General features: G+C 35.6%; 1 protein-coding gene across 1 annotated transcript in view; it reads left to right on the forward strand.

Moving 5' to 3' along the window:
* Nucleotides 1-19,015, forward strand: part of DSG4 (desmoglein 4) — a 35,901-nt gene extending 16,886 nt beyond the window's left edge. The window contains exons 9-16 of the mRNA XM_072828519.1: nt 1,589-1,860; nt 3,192-3,331; nt 5,638-5,865; nt 7,948-8,253; nt 10,725-10,864; nt 11,017-11,080; nt 12,379-12,587; nt 15,343-19,015. Of these exons, the coding sequence (XP_072684620.1) occupies nt 1,589-1,860; nt 3,192-3,331; nt 5,638-5,865; nt 7,948-8,253; nt 10,725-10,864; nt 11,017-11,080; nt 12,379-12,587; nt 15,343-16,110 (2,127 nt within the window). The 3' untranslated portion in view covers nt 16,111-19,015. The remainder of the gene's footprint in view (nt 1-1,588; nt 1,861-3,191; nt 3,332-5,637; nt 5,866-7,947; nt 8,254-10,724; nt 10,865-11,016; nt 11,081-12,378; nt 12,588-15,342) is intronic.
* The last annotated feature ends 464 nt before the right edge of the window (nt 19,016-19,479 follow it).

The raw sequence follows: 19,479 nt of genomic DNA on the forward strand, positions 1-19,479 counted from the left end.
GTTTGTTTTTACTGCTTTTTGCACAATCCCGATCTCTGTACACAATTGCAAAACTCTTGCTAAAAGTTCCCATTGGCAAAGGATGTAAGAGGCTTTCCGCCTTTCCTCTGCTTTTTTTCTTCCCTATTGGAGGAAGATCAGCCCCCAATTTCCTGTCACTATATTCTATGAACATCTATAATTCACATGATGTTATATACACATTAATATATTTTTCACCACACTCCATTCAAAAAGGTAGAGAACTATTCTGACAAACAAGAAGCATATGCACAAAAGAGCCCCAGGAGATCTCTGTACCAGAAGAGAAGATCTTAGATTTTTCAGTTGTTTAAAAACAGCAATGGAGTTCTAAAAAATAAAAACTGAGTTATAAGAGAGGGGTTTCTTCTGATTGAAAATCTATTTTTGAGTACATCATTCAAGTCAGCTCTGTGCAAGGCATTGTGTGGACCAGGAGGAGGACAGATAAAAAAACCAAAACCCAAACCTGAAGGATTTGAGCTGAAATCTAAGGAAATCATGTTGAGTTGGCCCTAAATAAGGATGCAATTGAATTCCTGTGAATACTTGTATCTTATTAGCTCTTACAAAGAAATTAACAAAAATTGACTGGGAAAATATTTATGGTGTCACAGAATTTCCTTGGGAAGCAGAGATTTACCCCAGGGTCTTGCTGATGGCACTGCTATCCTGACTTCTGTTGTTGATAAATGTGATCCAAGTGGTGCTTACATTAGCTTCCAGAACACTTCTAACCAGACTTTGTCCAGGACTCCTTTTTTCCACAACTATTTTTTCATGTGTTGTACAAACGGGAACTCTCTTCCAATTGAAAATCCATTTTTTAGTACACTGTTCACAGTCAGCTCTGTGCTGAATTTTTGGTGGTGACCTTTCAAGTCACCACATCAATCATTCTGGATCAAAAGATTTCATTCACCTTTTATCCAAAGAACCCATTTCAAAGGTGACTTTTCTCCAGGAGACGTATTTACTTATTTGAATGAGGCCTGTGAAAAAAATCTTTTAATCCACTAGACTCAACACAACTAAATTATAGTTTCTAACTACGTATAATAATCATGAATTTTCCTTTAGAAGTTGTTTGCATCATTTTTTAATAAAATTACACCTTCAATTACATCACACATATTGGCTCCTTTATTGTGCTGATTTTAAGAGATTCTCAGATGTGGATTCTACAAAGAAAACCTGAGTCCTATTTATTCATTCACCAGTTGTAAACCCCTTTTTATTTCATTCTAAATTTATTTTTTATTTTTCTCATTTGGAAAGAGATCATTTTTGACTTCACGGTTATTATATAAGAAGTTTAAAACTCCAGGATTGGAGTCCAACTTAAGTCACAGGCCTAAATGACTTATATACCTGATTAGGCCACGAGATAAAGGGAACAACATGTCCGAGGTATCTGATGCAGTAATAAAAGTTTTATCAATTCAAAATCTGAATTACATAGCTCCATGACTTTACTATAGTGTGTTGATTTCCTATCATGGCTACTTAGTCTATCAAAAGAGAGTCCTTTCGCTGTTTTAGAGTTTTTTACTTTCTATCATTTCAGATGCTGGATTATGAACAAATGCCTAATATTCATCTTGGTATCGGAGTTAAAAACCAAGCTGAATTTCACCACTCAGTTGCCTCTCGATTCCAAATGCACTCAACCCCTGTGAGAATTCAGGTTGTTAATGTGAAAGAAGGACCCGCATTTCATCCAAATTCTATGATTTTCAGTATACGGGAAGGGATAAGAGGAAATTCCTTATTGAATTATGTGCTTGGCACATATACGGCAATAGACTTGGACACAGGAAATCCTGCCACAAATGTCAGGTACTACAAATACTATGCTCATGTCAAAGTGATAAAATGCAGTTTGGTCCAGTGTTAACTCATATAGAATCTGCTAGACTATTTGAGTTGAAATGCTTTTTGAGTTTTGCTTTGCTTCTCTTGTTCATTTGCTTGTTTTAAAACATTTTTGTAGCACTGACATTTTTCCAAGATTTTAAAAGTAGTTTAGAGGCAATATGGTCTCTAACTGGTTACAAAGGTCATTGTGTCCAGGGAGAAAGAATAAGGTCAAAGGGCTACCTAAGAGACTCTATGAGTCTCTCTAATCTTTTGTGGCCATTTGTTACCACTCTGACCCCAGGCTGACTAAGCTGTATTGTAAACTATGAGACATAAAAGATGAATCACTGCTTGTTTCCTTAACACCTGTGTTATCTAATGACTTTGGAGCTAATTTCAACCACCAGCTTAATTTAAGAGGAAGAAAAAAGATAACAGAAGAAGCCAAAACACAGGTGTTCCAGAAATTTGAGTATAAAGGAAGTCAGAATTGGAGAAATAGAAAGGTAGGCATTAGGGGCACTAGGTAGACAGATTATACATGAATTACATTTAATTACAATATACTCTAGAAAATTACTCTAGTGAAATATGTAAGCATTCTCTACATCCTTTGCTTATCTCTCTTCCTCCTCCTAATATTTTTGGAGTGAACAGTATTGACTTGCAAATTACTTTAATATCAACAGTTTTGATTACTTAATAGGCTAACAAATTGACAGACAACAAAAATCATGAAGTCTATCAGTATGGGATAGAGGAAAAGGATGTGTCAGATAAGTGCTTTGGACATTGAAATTGTGCGTGCTACAGAGGCTAGATCTTCTTCCACTAAGGTCAAGCACTTTGAATCAATTGTATTATTTATTATATTATATTATATTATATTATATTATATTATATTAATATAATACCATAACCCTAACAGTCTACCAGTGAAGTACCCTAAAACTAATATGCCTTAAAATCTAGGAAAAACAAAGTACATCACATGTGAAAATGAATAAAGGATATTCCCTCAGTAGGTATTGCTATAATAAGTAAACCTAAAAGAGATTCATACATTTTACTAACAATTAGAGTAAGAACTAGAAGAGTAAGAATTATGAAATTTTAAAACACTGTTGTGAACCTGTGTTTACTATGTTCAACACTAAAATTTTATTGATATATATACATTTTATAGATCAAGGCAATTATCACTTGGTTTTTTACATACAAGCACCATATTTATGTTTAATACATTGCATGTAACTTAAAATTATAAACTTTCATATGAGCAAATGATGAACTTATTTATTTCACAACAGGTATGTCATAGGACATGATGCAGGCAGCTGGCTAAAAGTAGATTCAAGGACTGGTGAGATAAAATTTTCTAGGGAATTTGATAAGAAGTCAAAATATATTACCAATGGGATATACACAGCAGAGATCCTGGCTGTAGATGGTAAGAAAATTTCTTTTCAATATTTTAATAAAATTAATGTTTCATTAAATATAAATATGATTTTAATATAGATATTAGATTGACTCAAAATATATCATGTAGTGTATCTGTATGCAAAAACTTATAGAGTTCTAAATACCGTAGATTAAGAACTGAACTCAGTACACTCATAACCATAATTTACATTTAAATCATAATTTATTTTACCTACTTCCAAAAAAGAACTTTATGTGATATACAGCAGAAAGCATAAAAGGTTATGTCTATAAGTAAAACTCAGTTTCTGCTTATGGCCTCATTTCTTGAGATGATTAATCCAACTTTCAGTGTTAGAAATGTTTATGTAAAGGAAGTGCTAGCGAGGTATACACAAAGTTCATTTGGAGATGACCTATCGGAAAGCAGTGTCTCCCAAAGACAAGGGTTAGTTTAAGGATTTTTTAAAAACATTTTTTATTTATTTATGAGAGAGAGAGAGGAAGCACATGTGTAAGCCCTTGGGGGTGGGGGACAAGCCAACAGAGAGGGACAAGCAGTCTCCGCGCTGAGCTTGGAGTCCCAGGTGGGGTTCCATCTCAGGACTCTGAGATCATGACCTGAGCCAAAACCAAGAGTCAGATGCTTAATGGACTGAGCCACCCAAGAGTATAGTTATTTTACAACCACTAACACTGAGCTACAATGAGAGGCCTATGTAAGTGCAGTTTAAGTGGACATGTTGTCCAAAGTATAAAGCACAAGATAGAAAGAACAAATTAAAGATATAAGATCCAAATTAAAAGCCCAAAGTGCAGATGCACTGAACTTGTAACTGAGCTGCTTCTCATGTGGGAAAATCCATTAAGGATTCTTCTTGGTGAGTGCAACAGGAAGTTATTTATCAATAGTTAATCATTCTCTGAACAGTATCTAGGAAACCAGCTACTACAGGAAAAAAAAAAAAAAACCGCAAAAGGTCAGGATCCAGGAAAGAAGAGAAAAAAACAGGTGTACCAGATGTATACCTAATAGAAGATAGATACTATAGGTTTATATTATTTATAACTGGGCCTTACAGTAGCCAAAGAAAAAGATAAAGAGGCAGTATAAGATTTAAAAAGAAACCATGATAATACCCAAGTAATTATGGTCCATACATTCTGTTCTTCATCCTGGGAGTGTCACTTTAACAGCTGGGTCTGTTATAAAAATACTATAGTCTTATTTATTATCAGTATTCTAGAAAACCTTTTCCTATAATGGATTCTAATCCTATTGATCAATGCCTATGTTTGCATACTGGTCATATGTGAATATCTTCAGAAACTAGAATAAAGGGCAATGCTCTTGGGACCCCTCTCACTCCTGAGAGCTTTTTCCGTGTCTCTGCTTAATAAACTCCTATCACTTTGCAAAAAAAAGAAAAGAAAAAAAGAAAAGAAAAGAAAAGAAAAAGAAAGAAAGAAAGAAAGAAAGAAAGAAAGAAAGAAAGAAAGAAAAAAGAAAAAAAGAAAGAAAAAGAAACTAGAATAAAAATTAGTCATCAAGTGAATAAAGAGGGAGGAAAAAACTACCAAAATGTTTAACAGCAAACTAAAAACAAGGGCTATTCTTTATGTACCTATGCAGAGTATCTGCACAGGTATAAGCCATCCAGATGGAAAAGTGAACTAAAAGCCCAGATTCCTATTTCTTGGTCCTCTGCCCAAAATATTAAGCCAAAATTTGTTTCAAGTGGGTTAGGAAAAAATTTAATAGATTTCTGTTTGTTTTCAGAAGTGCCGTTTCACAGAGAAATAGCATCCAAGGGATGGCATTTAAATTAAAAAAAAAATAGCAAAACGGAAAGAAAAAATATACAAATAATCATTTCATTTCAACTGTGGTTATTTTCCTACAAGCACAGAGCTCAATAAGCATCCGAATGGAAGGCTATAGGCTGGCAGGGAGTCTCGTTCATGGGGACAGGATAGGAACAGAAAGCTGTGAGGCTTCTCTGAATGACATTTACTTTTGCATCTTGGGATGTGTAGGAGTTGGCTGAATGAAATTGAGATGAAAAACATTTTGGGAAGGATGAATAGTGTGCACAAGAGTCCTGGGTTAGGAAGAAACTTGTTCCAAGAACTAAAAAGAAGCCAGTGTGGCTGGAAGGTAGTGAGCAAAGCCAAGAGTGGCTTTGGGTCATTGAAATAAGCAGGAACCCATCATGCAGCACCTCAGGAGTTATTCATGCTATTCCTCTATGTTGTGGCATCATTATGGAATATAAGAATTTTTTGCCTCACACCATGTACCCCAACACCTATGATGCTCTGCTGTTTCAGATGGCTCTGGGAAAACAGCAACAGGAACCATATGTATCGAAGTTCCTGATGTCAATGATTATTGTCCAGTTGTTTTTGCTGAAAGTGAATACATATGCATTGACTCTCCATCGATCCTTATCTCTGCAAGAGACATTAGTGATCATTCTTATGGGTCTCCCTATACCTTCTGTGTTGTTGATCAGCCACCAGGCACAGCAGACTTATGGGATATCAAACCAAAAAATGGTAAGTGAAATGCAAACTTGTTCATCTTCAAGGCCAAAAGCAAAAACAATTACTAAATACTTAGGCAAGACATGTAACAATATCTATCTCTGTTTCTGTGATTCTACACCATATTCATAGTAAATGAGAAAAATCTCTCATATTAACAATTAGGATATTTGGAAAATTCTTAAACTGAAATAAAATTTTAAAAGTTTTATCAGTAATTTTTAATACAGAATTACAAATAGTAATATGTAAATATCAGTTTACCATTTTATATACATGGGGTACTAAACCAATATTTGGTCAGTTTGAAATAAACAGAACCCTTGACTAACTCACCATATGTCATAATCCCCTATTCTGAATTATTTCAGGCAAATCACTTAAAAATTTCTGAAACTCAAGTATCCCATATCTACATATTTTCTGCTCAGGTACACATAAGATCAATGAAATTCTTTTTAGAAAGAGTGATAAGCTTAAACTTTTCCTAAAGGTAAAAATTTGTTAAATCCAAATTGCTCAAAATGAAAAGAATGGTTAAGCAAACAGTAGTACACATTATTAAGATGTAGTACATACAGCATTAAAATTAGAATTATGTGAAGCTTTTAGATACAAAGAAACACATAAGCCATAGTATTTAAAGAGTAAAGATCTCCAGGTAGTATATGCGCTTGTGCTAACCACTGCTTTGTAAAAATGAATGCCTGAAAGTACTGAGAGTAAATATCAGACTACATAATGTTTTACATACTTAGGTTCTACTTCCCAGAGATGTTAAATGTGTAATAGAAAATAAAATGCTATAAGAGGACCTGATTTGGGTTACAATAGCTCTCTAATTTCATATTCACTTGAGGCAACAATAAAAGATTTTTAGAGGGTGATGGGATGGAGATCCAACCTCAGAGCCCAAGGTGAGAGGAAATACTTGCCATCTCTCCGAGACCACTGAGGTTCTCCACTCACAGAATGAAAAAATGCTAAAATGATGCCAAAAAGAAAAAAAAAAAAAAAAAAGAGCCACACTTAAGCACTTAATAAAAAGAGGAAATTAGGCAACTTGTTTTCATAATAAAACTTTTGGCTCTTTTCCACAAAACCACTTTAATATTTTAAAAAGCTAAGCACATTAAAGTAACTCCATTAAAATCAAAACAACTTTGAATTCACACTTCCTATAAAGCCTAATATCCCATTCTTAAATAACAACTGCCAATGACCTTTCCTCATTAAGATCCTAGATATTATGAGTAAAAACATTTTTAAAAAGGTTCAATGTGGAGGTTCATAAAGGTATTCAAATTATAGATTTGCCAATAAAAATATAATCACACTGGAAAAAATATTCCTAGGGTCCTGTTTCAATGTTGGTGTTAAAGAACAGAATAAACTTTCACCTAATGTGCTATGGCATAACACATGTTATTCAACTCTTGCCTTGTGCACAGGTGCATTTTATTAGACACAGTTGGCTTATTACATAGTTAAATGAAATTAATAAACCATAATATTTATAATTATGGCATGTTATAGATTAATACATTAATATTCATGATTTAGGTATAAACTTAATAATCTCTAAACCCTTGGGTTTGTAAATAAATTTCAAGCTATGTATTAAGCAATAGTATCTATGCAAATCAATAGGCAATGGTAGCACAAAGAATTAGGAAAATAATAGTTATTCGAATAATTTAAATTTAAGTGATACAACAGCAACTTTGAATAAGAGATAATCAAGTGTCTTAAGGAGGTATTTGCAAACTGTAATCCTAAATAGAAGATTTCTAGTATTTCCTTGCAGCTCGATAATTCTTCATTCATTGGACAAATAGTTATTGACTGCCTATAACATGCCAAATATTGTTGGTCCAGAAAATAGCAACAGGGTCCCAGCCTGCTTCAGAAAAATAACAATTCAGCAGGAAGAAGTATTGGACAATTCATTATAAACATTAAAAAAAAAAAGTGTAGGGTGCTGTATGACTAGGGGAACATGGAAAAACCAAGCCCTAGGTTAGTCTTGGGTATTAAGAAGGGTCACCCAAAAGGAATTTCAATTTATTTTTTCTTTCCTCTCTTCTTTTTCAGCTACCTTCGCAATCCTGACAGCTAAGCGGCGTTTAAGTCCCATGCTCTACCAAATCCCAATCATCGTGAAGGACAGCTATAACCGAGCATGTGAATTGCCACAGATTGTGGTGTTAGAAGCCTGTGATTGTGACAACGACCACATATGCTTGTACTTTAGTACCACGGGCATCAACACAGGGGACGGCAGCTCAGTTACCAGCGATATATACGGGTCTGTCACTGATGACCAACTTGGGAGTTCAAATGTTGGTCTCGGACCAACAGGGATTGGCATGATGGCTCTGGGACTCCTACTACTACTTTGTAAGTACTGGATTGAATCCCTCTTTTCAGCCATTCTTCAAAATAAGAATGTAACTAGGCTCACTGGTGTGACTAAATTTGTTTGGCCATTTCCTTTTGGTAGCTATAGCAATTCTTGCAGGAATTTGGGGGGGAAAAAAGTGGAACCAATTAGAGCATATACTTGTTCAATAATGATAGCTAGAGTTAGGGAGGGTCATAAAAATGAAAAACACAAGCAAATGTCTAAGTATAATGTAGCAAAACATAGAGTAAATCCCATCAGGAGAATTTCAGCAAAGTGCTGAAAAGAGAAGTAGAAGCAATTCAAGTCCAAGTGGGAAGGTTGGTAGTCTTCACATAGAAACTGGCTTTGGCCCAGGCCCTAAAAGCTAAAGATTTTCTTAGAAGGAGGATGGTATCTGGGGAAATCTGAAAGGAGTAACACAAACATAAACAAGGAGAGGGATGGAAAGGCATTGGACACTCAGGAAGTAGATAAGCTAAAAGGTAAGCTAGGAGCCATAAAGCAGGAAAGTTCATGATAAGCCAAACATTCTGGGCTTCAGTCCACAGTTGAGAAATCAGTGAGGATGTACAGGATCAGGTGACCTCTTCACTCTAGTATAATAGGAAGTGGGGAGAAGAGCCTAGAAGAGAAAATTTGCCTCTAGACTCTTGATAGAAGTGTTTGCAACTAAAACCATGGTCATAGGAATGGTGAAGTCCCTAAGCAAACACTGCAAAAAGAATCCTCCTCTCCCTATACCATTTTTTAAAGCATGTAGATCCTCAGAAGACTAATACATTTTAGGCTTCCCCTGCAATACTTAAGTTTGTGGAAATCAAAAATTGAATTCTAAAATTAAAGATGACTAAATCCTTCAAAATATAATATTAATATGTTTCAATGGATAAGTACACACTGAAACATTATCACTTTGAGGAATGAAAAAATAACAAATGAGTTTGGGGCAGACTTTCCTTCTTAAAACAATATGAATTTTTAGGATTATATCAATATCACGAGTGATTATCATAATGATACTAGAGATATTTTCCCAGAACATGACAATAGCAAATGAGTCAAGGTGTCAGCTTGCCTTTAAGCCAGTGGTTCTCAATCCTACCTGCACATTGGAATCACTGAAGATCTTTAAAATTAATCATGTTCAAGCAGAAGTACTCAAGATGACACCAAGTTGTGGCATGTCTGGTGAAGCTAATGTGCAGTTCATGGATAAAAACAACAACAACAACAACAACAACAAAAAAAACCAGAATCAGCTACATTCTCAGTGGACTAGCACTCAAAATTTCATGACTCTTCCTTAACCAGGACAAGAAAGCATAAGAGTTGTTAAGTTGATTGTAGAATAGAAAGGGTATACCCTTTTAGTCGATTATTTGTTTTCACTGGAGAAAACCAGGCTGTGTTATGGAGGAGGAGAAGCAGTGTTATGGTGAGAGGAGGGGTCCCTGCCCAAACATTTTCTCAAAGGGCCTTCATTTAAGACTTCTGATGTTTGCTCTGAGTGAGATTAACTACTTCAATGAAGTCAATAAAAGTCCTATTTAGCAGCTTTGTTATTCTCTTCCATACCTCTAATTAACTCAGTGGAATGCATGTTACACTAGGGAATTAGAAGAGTATAAAAAAATCAACTAGAGTGGACCCAAAGAACTAAACTGAGTGTATTCTAGAATCTTAGAAAACTTAAGAAATGTCTATATTTATGGATTAAAGTGTAGAATTGAGGTAAATTTTTCATTATAGTTTATAGACAAAATCTTAAAATAAATATAAATGGCTCAATTAAATTTAGTGGGTGATATCTAGTTGATTTTATTAAATATAAGGGTAGAAGAGACCTATTTCTAGGTCCTATAGCTGAAATTTGTATTCAATCTTTTTGATAACATATATTGATTATGCACTTAACTTATACATATATATGTGATGTTTGGTTACATGGGTTTGTATATATTGGTTTTTATATGGATATGCAAACGTATACACACACACACACACACATATACACAGAGACAGTCTATGTGTATGTATATACCATATCCAGGTACCTACAAATACACATACTCTTGAGGATAGGAATATATTTATTCATATGTATATATAGGCTAGCAAACACATTTACATACACAGACAGTTATATGTGTGTACATGGGGGACTAGGAATCAGAAAACTGGATTTGAATCCTGGATCTGCATCTTATTTTCCTGTTCTATCAGTAAAGAACCCTGATTATGTGATCTCAAATTCCTTTCAGCCCAGCATTCAAAGTCTGTGATTTGGTGATTTTATATTCATAAACATGGATGTGTATATTCAATCCTTTAGGAAATGCTTTCCTACATTTATATTTATCCCTTTGGTTCTAAATAGAATGCTGCATTTTTCAAAAAAGGATACTTTTAATGACTTCCTAAATTGAGCAATATGTGTTAACTCTCTTTCTACTTTCTTGGGTAGTGTCACCACTCTTGCTGCTCATGTGTTGCTGCAAACGAAGACAGCCTGAAGGCCTGGGGACGAGGTTTGCTCCTGTGCCAGAGGGAGGTGATGGAGTGATGCAGTCTTGGAGAATCGAAGGGGCCCATCCTGAGGACAGGGTGAGTGGACTGTCATGTTCCAGAGAAGTGTGGGATTTCAGTGGGATTATGCATGTCTTGACAATTATATGAGACATAAAAATAAAAGTATGTCAATTTTTATATGTTTAACATAAAGAATTTACTTAAAAAATATTTTTCTTTCTTTTCAGGATGTATCAAATATATGTGTACCAATGACAGCCTCTAATACCCAGGATCGTATAGATTCTTCTGGTCAGTGGACACCAAAATCTGTTTTTCTTTTTGAAATTTGCAAAATTATCCAACCAGATAAATTTCATGTAAAAGTAATTTTTTTAAATAAACAGTATACCTGCCAAACTTTTTGGAGGAGATTATAATGAGAGGAAAAGTTACGTTTGAAATCAGCATTCTCTTTTTCTTAAACTAAAGGCAGTGCAGTATGGTGCAGCAATTAAAAAGGCAAACTCTAGAACCAGAATATTTGAGTTTGATTCCCAGTTATGTCCTTGGGCCAGCACTTAAACTCCCTGGGCCTCGATTTCCTTATCTTTGAAAATGAGGTTATGATAGTACCTACTTCAAAGTGTCATTGTGAAGAGTGACACACAGAAATATACACATATTATATATGCTATATAATGTATTATATATTATATAATTTATGTTTTATATGTATATGTGTGGTATGTGAATAAATATATCACAAAATATACATGCATACAAATACATATAAAATATGTATATGTATCACAAAATATACTTTAGAATAGTATATTCTAAGACTATAAGAATAGCCTTACACAGAGTGCTACTGTAGCCATTATTTGTAACACAAGCTTTTCAAAAAAAAATAATAATAAGAGAAAAGAAAAAGCAGCAAATATATTCTTCTAATATACATTGAAGAATTTTCTTAAATCCACACATGCATTTGCCTCACCAGCCTTATATTCTCCTAGTTTTTCAGTTCTATGTACATCTAGGAATACTATAAAAAATACCCAGCTAGTGAGCAATGACTGAACAATATAGAGAGGTTGCCCAGTTCTAGAGCAGACATGAGATTTCTCAGCAGTGGCTCCTTAGTGTCCCAAACTGCACCCTGGATGCAAAGAGCCTAAGGTGGCTGGCCACTCCTCTAAAAGCCAGCTGTCCCTCTAGTGTTGGGGTGAATAAGGACTGTGCCTGTTTCTGCTGGCCTTGCAGTGGAGGGTTCCTGGATGGGTGCAAGCCCTCTCTGACCTGCCCAAGCAGCAGAGGCAGAGGTCCTGCTCCTCTTGGCTAGTTCTCCACCTGAGTCTCGGGGAGAAGCTTGTGCAAATGTGGGGCCACGTGCGAAAGCTGGCTCCCTCTGTACCGCTTACTTACTTTTATTGGCAAGCCTGAGACGGGGTAGAATTTGGATGGCTCCCAGCCTTGCTTTCCAGAACCTACTCATGTTGTGTGGTGGTGGTGGTGTGACACAGCAGACAGTGGCTGGCAGTGTTTTACATGAATAATCCGTGCAGACCCTCAAGCACTGTTTCCCGAACACTCTCTCCTTTCAGAAATCTACACTAACACCTACGCCGGTGGAGGAACAGTTGAAGGGGGTGTGTCAGGAGTGGAACTCAACACGGGGCTGGGGACAGCTGCCGGTCTGGCCATCGAAGATGCAGCAGGAGCGCGGCGGAGGAGGAGTTCCACTATAGGAACTCAGTGGGAATATGCAGATATGGGCCTGAACATGGCTTTCTTGGACAGTTATTTCTCTGAGGTAATCCCCCTGCACATGGCCCCACATAATAGTCTTGGACTGAATGATAACATTCAGCAGATTCTTTTTTTTTTTTTTTTAAGATTTTACTTATTTATTCATGAGAGATACAAAAAGAGGCAAAGACATAAACAGAGAGAGAAGCAGGCTCCCTGCGTTGGGGGGGGCGTGGTGGGCGGGGGGGCTGATGCAGAACTTGATCCTGGAACTCCAGGATCACACCCTGAGCCAAAGGCAGATGCTCAACTGCTAAGCCACCCAGGCGTCCCAACAGGTTCTTCTGAAATATATTCAGTTATTCTCAAGTCTATCCCCATCCTGAATAAGAAGTATTTCATTTCTCCTTAAAATACAGAAAGGCAGTGCAGCCAAAAACATTTCGTATTCAACTGACATACTCTATTTTAATATTGTGGAAAAGGCTAGCATCCCTCATTGTTCCCTACTTCTCTTTTCCTATTTTTCTTCTTCTGTTTCCTTCTGGTTTTCCCACTTTGTTTCCCATAGCAGCAGCAAAACAGGAGGATTCTGATCAAGAAGAAAAAAAAAATGTGTATCCATGTCCTCTCCTTATGGTGTCCTTCCTGCCTTGCAAGTACCTCCAATAGAAAAGAGAAAAAAAAAAGAAATTAAAGCCAGGACTGGGGAAGGAAGAGAATGGTAACTCAGGAACAGAGCACTGCCATGACTTGCTGATAGATCAAGATCCAGAACCCCTGTCTCCTATTCTCCCATCACCAAGGATATGTGTCCCCCAGTTAGAGAAGGGATCATGGGTCTATGAGCATTCCAAAGAAAGCTCCATAGGCATTGGATTGGCCTAACAGAGTAGCACAAAGAGTAAATAAATCCCCTGTGAATCTCTATTTAGTATGTTTATTTAACTAGAAATCCATTTCATCTTAGAGTTCAACTAGCCCATTTTACTCCCTATATGGTAATACATGAATTTTATCATAGCTCTTAACAAAACAAAACAAAACAAAACAAAAATGCTAAGGATGTTGTAATTCTAAGCTATTTCTTAAAATTGGTGATTACAAATACTACTGCAGACTATCCATGAATAGCATTGATTATTTAAATGAGTGACTACTATCACTGAGTACACTCGATATATGGGCACAAATTATATATGTATCATAGAAATGTCACAGAAATTTTATTTAACAAATCATTCATAAAAATCACACTAATAATAAAAGAGCTTTACCATTAATGTCAAAATTGCACTGGGCATTATTTCCTTTGGTTACAATTGGTGCCTGATAGGTCAAATAAATTCAAAACGTGTTCTCCTTTCTCTGTGAGCACTGAGGTTCATCCTTTCCCAAACATATCAGCTCTACACTTTAAAAATGGCCCTAGATTTCAGAGGTGATGAGATGCAGCCTCTCCCTCTACTAGGTGAAACCTGCAGAAGAGTGCAGTGCTTCTTTTTTTCTGTTTTACACCACCACCACCACCACCCCTACAGCCAACTTGTGCCCCAGGCAAGAGGGGATTATTCTCTTACTAAGGTGTCGACTTAAAAATATTAAACAGCAAAGTTCTAAGGTAATACCAAACTCATGAAGAATTGATTTCAAGACTTAAAATCATTTCTTTCTAATGCTTGAATTTAGAGTCTAGTACAGACCAGAGGGTAAGGAGCATGATGTAGTATAAAAAGGATAGTTGAATTTCAGGTAGCCTTCTACAATTATTTGAGTCTCGGGCATTCCATTCACTCTCTCTGGGCCTTCGGCTACCTTATTTATAACATAGAAAGGAGGTAATATTATACCAGGTCCCGTGGGATTTCATGGAACCCAACAAGGGCCATGGCAGCTGAGGGAAATCGGGGAGAAAACTGGCAGCCACCTCACCTCTTCAGAGAAGTTCTCTTTCATCTCTTCTACATAGAGGGCTCCTACCTAAGATTTCATTTAAAGGGGCTGTCATTAAAAATAATTTGAAAATCATAGTAGGTATCATCCTAGTGTTTTTTTGGTGTCAACCTAACTCCAAAGTCAGCTTGGCTCTCTTCACCTAGTTCACATAAAACCACTGAACATTCGAACATAAGTCTCTGGAGCTTAAAGATACTGACATCTTCATACATGCTTTTATTCTAAGTTGATAAAATTTCTCTCCTTAAGTAAATAACATGTTGAACATAGCTAAATATATTTTGTTATTTCTAGACCATGTCAGAGAAACAAAAGACTATAAGTCCAAAAGACTAAAACCTCGTCTTTGATAAATCCAGATTGTCAAAATCTGAATAAAATGTAAAAATTATTATGTTAGCTTTCAAATAAGAACAGTTCACATTCATTCAAGTTCTATTCACTATTAATGAATCTGATCTCCTTTAAAAATTCCAATTATTGGAGATCGCTGGGTGGCTCAGGAGTTTAGCGCCTGTCTTTGGCCCAGGGTGGGATCCTAGAGTCCCGGGATCGAGTCCCACATCGGGCTCCCGGCATGGAGCCTATCTCTCCCTCTGCCTGTGTCTCTGCCTCTCTCTCTATCTATGTCTATCATAAATAAATAAAATATTTTTTAAAAATTCCAATTATTGAAAAAATAAAAATAAATAAAAATAAAATCCCGATTATTTAGAAATAGAGCAAAAAAAAATCATCAGTTTTTCTTCAGTTCATTCCATTAAAATCTTCTCAAATCTGACATCTCTAAAGCATTATTATTATTCTTTGGTTATCTTAAGGGAAAAGAGGCTTCTAATTTCCTATTTTTCTTCTAATTTTAGAAAGCTTATGTTTATGCAGATGAAGATGAAGGTCGGCCAGCAAATGACTGCTTACTCATCTATGACCACGAGGGAGTAGGGTCTCCTGTTGGCTCCATTGGTTGCTGCAGCTGGATTGTGGATGATTTAGATGAAAGCTGCATGGAAACTTTAGATCCAAAATTCAGGACTCTGGCTGAAATCTGCTTAGACACAGAAATTGAGCCATTTCCTTCACAGCAGGCCTGTATACCTATCAGTACCGACCTGCCTTTGCTGGGGCCTAATTATTTTGTTAATGATTCTTCAGGAATGACCCTCTCAGAGGCTGAATTCCAGGCAGAAATGGCAATACCTGAGCCCATAATCCATGGGGATATCGTAGTGACCGAGACATACTCAACTGCTGACCAATGTATGCAACCCACTACAATTGTTATTGATCCTCAGCTTGCACCCAATGTTGTAGTGACTGAAACAGTGATGGCACCTGTTTATGATGTCCAAGGGAATATCTGTGTACCTGCTGAGCTAGCCAACGCACACAATGTAATCTACACTGAGAGAGTGCTATCTAGTCCTGGTATGCCTGACGTGAACAGCAGTACCATGACTGATGGCTGTATGGGACCTGTAATGAGTGGCGGTATTTTGGTAGGGCCAGAAATTCAAGTGACACAAATGGTGAGTCCCAACGTTCATATAAGCCAAACCACTGGTTCCACATCCCCAATGACATCTCGACACAGAGTAACACGGTATAGTAACATACATTACTCCCAACAGTAGTGCTTTTGGTCAATACTCTATATGGAGACCTTGTACTTTGTAATCACCCACATATCCATTAAAGGTATAAATGTATTATATTTAACATTTTAATAGCCAACAAATATTCAGATATTCTAAGATCAATGCTACTCTTTGAATATGTCTTTTGCGGGGGGTGGTGAATATGGCTAAGCACTTTAGATAAGCCTTTTATAATTCTTTCAGGTTTTAAATAATGTGCCAAAAACTTAAAATCTTTTATTTCCTTTGATACTGTCTAATAAATAGCACATAACTCATAAGGTGAATCTTCGAGATCTTCAGGTCTGTAGGACTAGTCATACAAGCCAAGATGCCCTTGTTCTTGGAGGTTGCAAAAGAAGTCATGACTACAATTACCAGTCATATTTATCTTTTGAGAAATATTTCTGTTAAAAAATTTTAATTGAAAAACTGAATGAAGTGTACATTTCTGAAAGAAGGTTGGAAAGGACAATAGAGCATCTATCATTAGCAGCCTGAAATCATTTGTCTCTTCAGTAGTTTCTCAAGATATGCAATATTTAGGACATAACTAATATAATACAGGGAGAGAGTTTGACAGCTGAGTGCATTACTGAAAATAGTTCACTGAAAAGAATTACATATATATAGATATGCATATATACATTAATCAATATGGATGAATTTTTATCGCACTTTATTGATTTATATCAGTAACTGTAAATTAATTTACGATAGTAAAAAGAATTATGACAACAATAGAGTACAAACAGTTCTTAGGGAAAGCATTAAAGTATTTCCTTCTTAGAATGTTTTCTCTATTCTTGCTAATTATGTCAGAAAACCATATTAAATATGGTTTACTCCATTTTGTTGACCCAAGTCATAGAGCTTTCATTTAGCGATCAAGTATTCTCCAAAGTACCTCTCTGGTTATGCATATATTCAACAATATTTACTCAGAAGCTACTGTGTTGAGTGCTGGTCTTGTCTCTGTGAATAAATACGTGAAGAAGACAAACATGATTTACCTGTCTTCTAGAACTTCCAACTCATCCGTAGCCTTAAAACTCTGGGGATACAGCTTTGAGTTCCTGCCAAGAATAATTAAAAAAATATTTAAGTCCATTACCAAGTTGTGTTTCTCTTTTTAACACTGCTATATTATGTTGAATGAATAAAACAGAAACACATACACAGATTGCTTGCTTTTAGTAAGTATAAAGTGGGCTTAAGAGAAAGAAATTCTAGCAAGATAATTTTATTTAATTCTGTAAAATATGTAAACTATATAGTAGCAACTATAATGTGACTCATAAAATAATGTAAATGAAATAAACTTATTTTCAGGGCTTATTCCTTTTGGAAGGAAATAACTGTAGTGCTTCTTGCTTAATTTGTTCCTTTATAAATAAAACTACTCTAGAATTAGGAGCATCTCCCATAATCTCTTGCCCAATTCTCTCATTTTACAGAAAAGGAATCTAGAACCAGAGAGGTAAAGTGACTACAACTTGCTAGTTGTGGAACAAAATCTTATAGCCATTTCTCAGGTACTCTGGTCCATGTTTCAATACTATAACTACATCAGACATGGAGATCAAGTTTGGCCCATTGCATAGTCTTTGTTATTTCCTAATTGGAAGAAAAAGTATCTCTCAAAAGAAAAAAAAAAAAAGGTTTTGTGACGTTTAAGTGCAGAACAGCTGAAACGGTATGACGCCAGAAGATTATTTACATGTTTTCTCATCTTTTCCAAGCTACATGTATTACCAGTAATTATAGTCATTCCTTACTGTGGTTATTCACAACCAAGATTCTGCTACATTTCATAACTCTATAATTTGATGAATTCATAGGGTAGCTAAGGAGCATATTAATACCATGGTCATTTTAATAGTCAACAAACCAGCCATGTAACACCTTGCATGCATTCAGTGCCATAGCATATCCTGATGTGGATATTTCTCTCTTGAATTCTGCATTCTATGGCGCTAATAATTTTTCAAATTATGAAAAAACTGGTGAATAATTAAATGTAAAGTGCTAATGGATTTAAAACTGAAAACAATAAGAGATTTGAGAAATGATGAAGAAAATAGTACTAAAAGTTTAACTGATACCACTTGTGAGAAGGCTATGAAAATTTCTCTATAAACTTTTCTATCAATACACAAAGATTTAATGGTGCTTCCAAAAGAGGAAATCTATCTCTGGTGGCTGTTTTCCCTTATACTGTCCATGGAAACAAGACCAGAACCATTTCATTTTCTCTCTCAATATTATCAGTGAGAAGGAACTCCTCCATCATTCCAAGATGGTCTGTATCATTCACATATGACATAAGGCTCCAAAATTGGTGTATTATTAAAATATTATCCCAAATAAAATAGAAAGCATAAGTAAGATCTCCCTTGCCCTGCTGAAGAGTTAGGGTATTGATTTATCTAGGATATAAAGATGATATAGCATTGATGTTAAAATTTGAAAATGAACCCATAAGTTCAAGAAATGATATTTAACTAATAAGTATAATAACATATAGTTTGAATCATATTATCTTGCCACTTGCAATTACCTGAAGGGAAGTCATTATCAAATGTAAAAATAAGTTCTATTAGAACTGCCTTATTAGGTAAAGGGAAAGGAAGACAAGAACACAGAGTATTTACAGGGGCGCCTGGGTGGCTCAGTTGGCTAAGTATCTGCCTTTGGCTCAGGTCCTGATCCAGGCTCCTGGGAATGGAGCCCAGAGTCAGGCTACCTGCTCAGCGAGGAGTCTGCTTTTCCCTCTCTCTCTGCCCCTACCCCTGCTCATGCTCTCTCCTTCATATAAATAAAATATTAAAAAAAAAACAGATTATTTACAAACTTGTTTCAGAAAAAAATTATTGGAAAAAATTTCCTTTTGGATTAGATATTTCTGATGGCAATACATTACCAAATGTAATAATATTTTATATGTTTCTCCAATAAAAATGTGATAAAAGAAATAAATGTTTCATTTTCTCTTTGGTGTATGTAGTGTTCTACACACAAACACACACCCAGAAAACCTCTTCCCTTCATGTTCCTGGGTGATTATTGTCTCTATCATGATGGGTATAATACAGGAGCATGGATTCACTTGTAAATTGGAATTCAGAATAATTCATTTACTCACCAATGGTAAAATTTCTCAATAAAATCATTATTTTCTTAGTAAATGCTCACTATAAACTAACAAATCTCCTGAATAAATTCCAAAAATTATTCCAGACATTGTATAAGTTACAGAATTAAATATCCTCTTTCTCCCACTGTATTTAAATTCGATAAAATTATCATTATTGTTCCTCTACCAGGGGCATCAATTTCTGTTGAAATAAGAAAAGAATAGTGAAT

Source organism: Canis lupus, chromosome 6, assembly GCF_048164855.1.
Source record: "Canis lupus baileyi chromosome 6, mCanLup2.hap1, whole genome shotgun sequence".
Classification (NCBI taxonomy): Eukaryota; Metazoa; Chordata; class Mammalia; order Carnivora; family Canidae; genus Canis; species Canis lupus.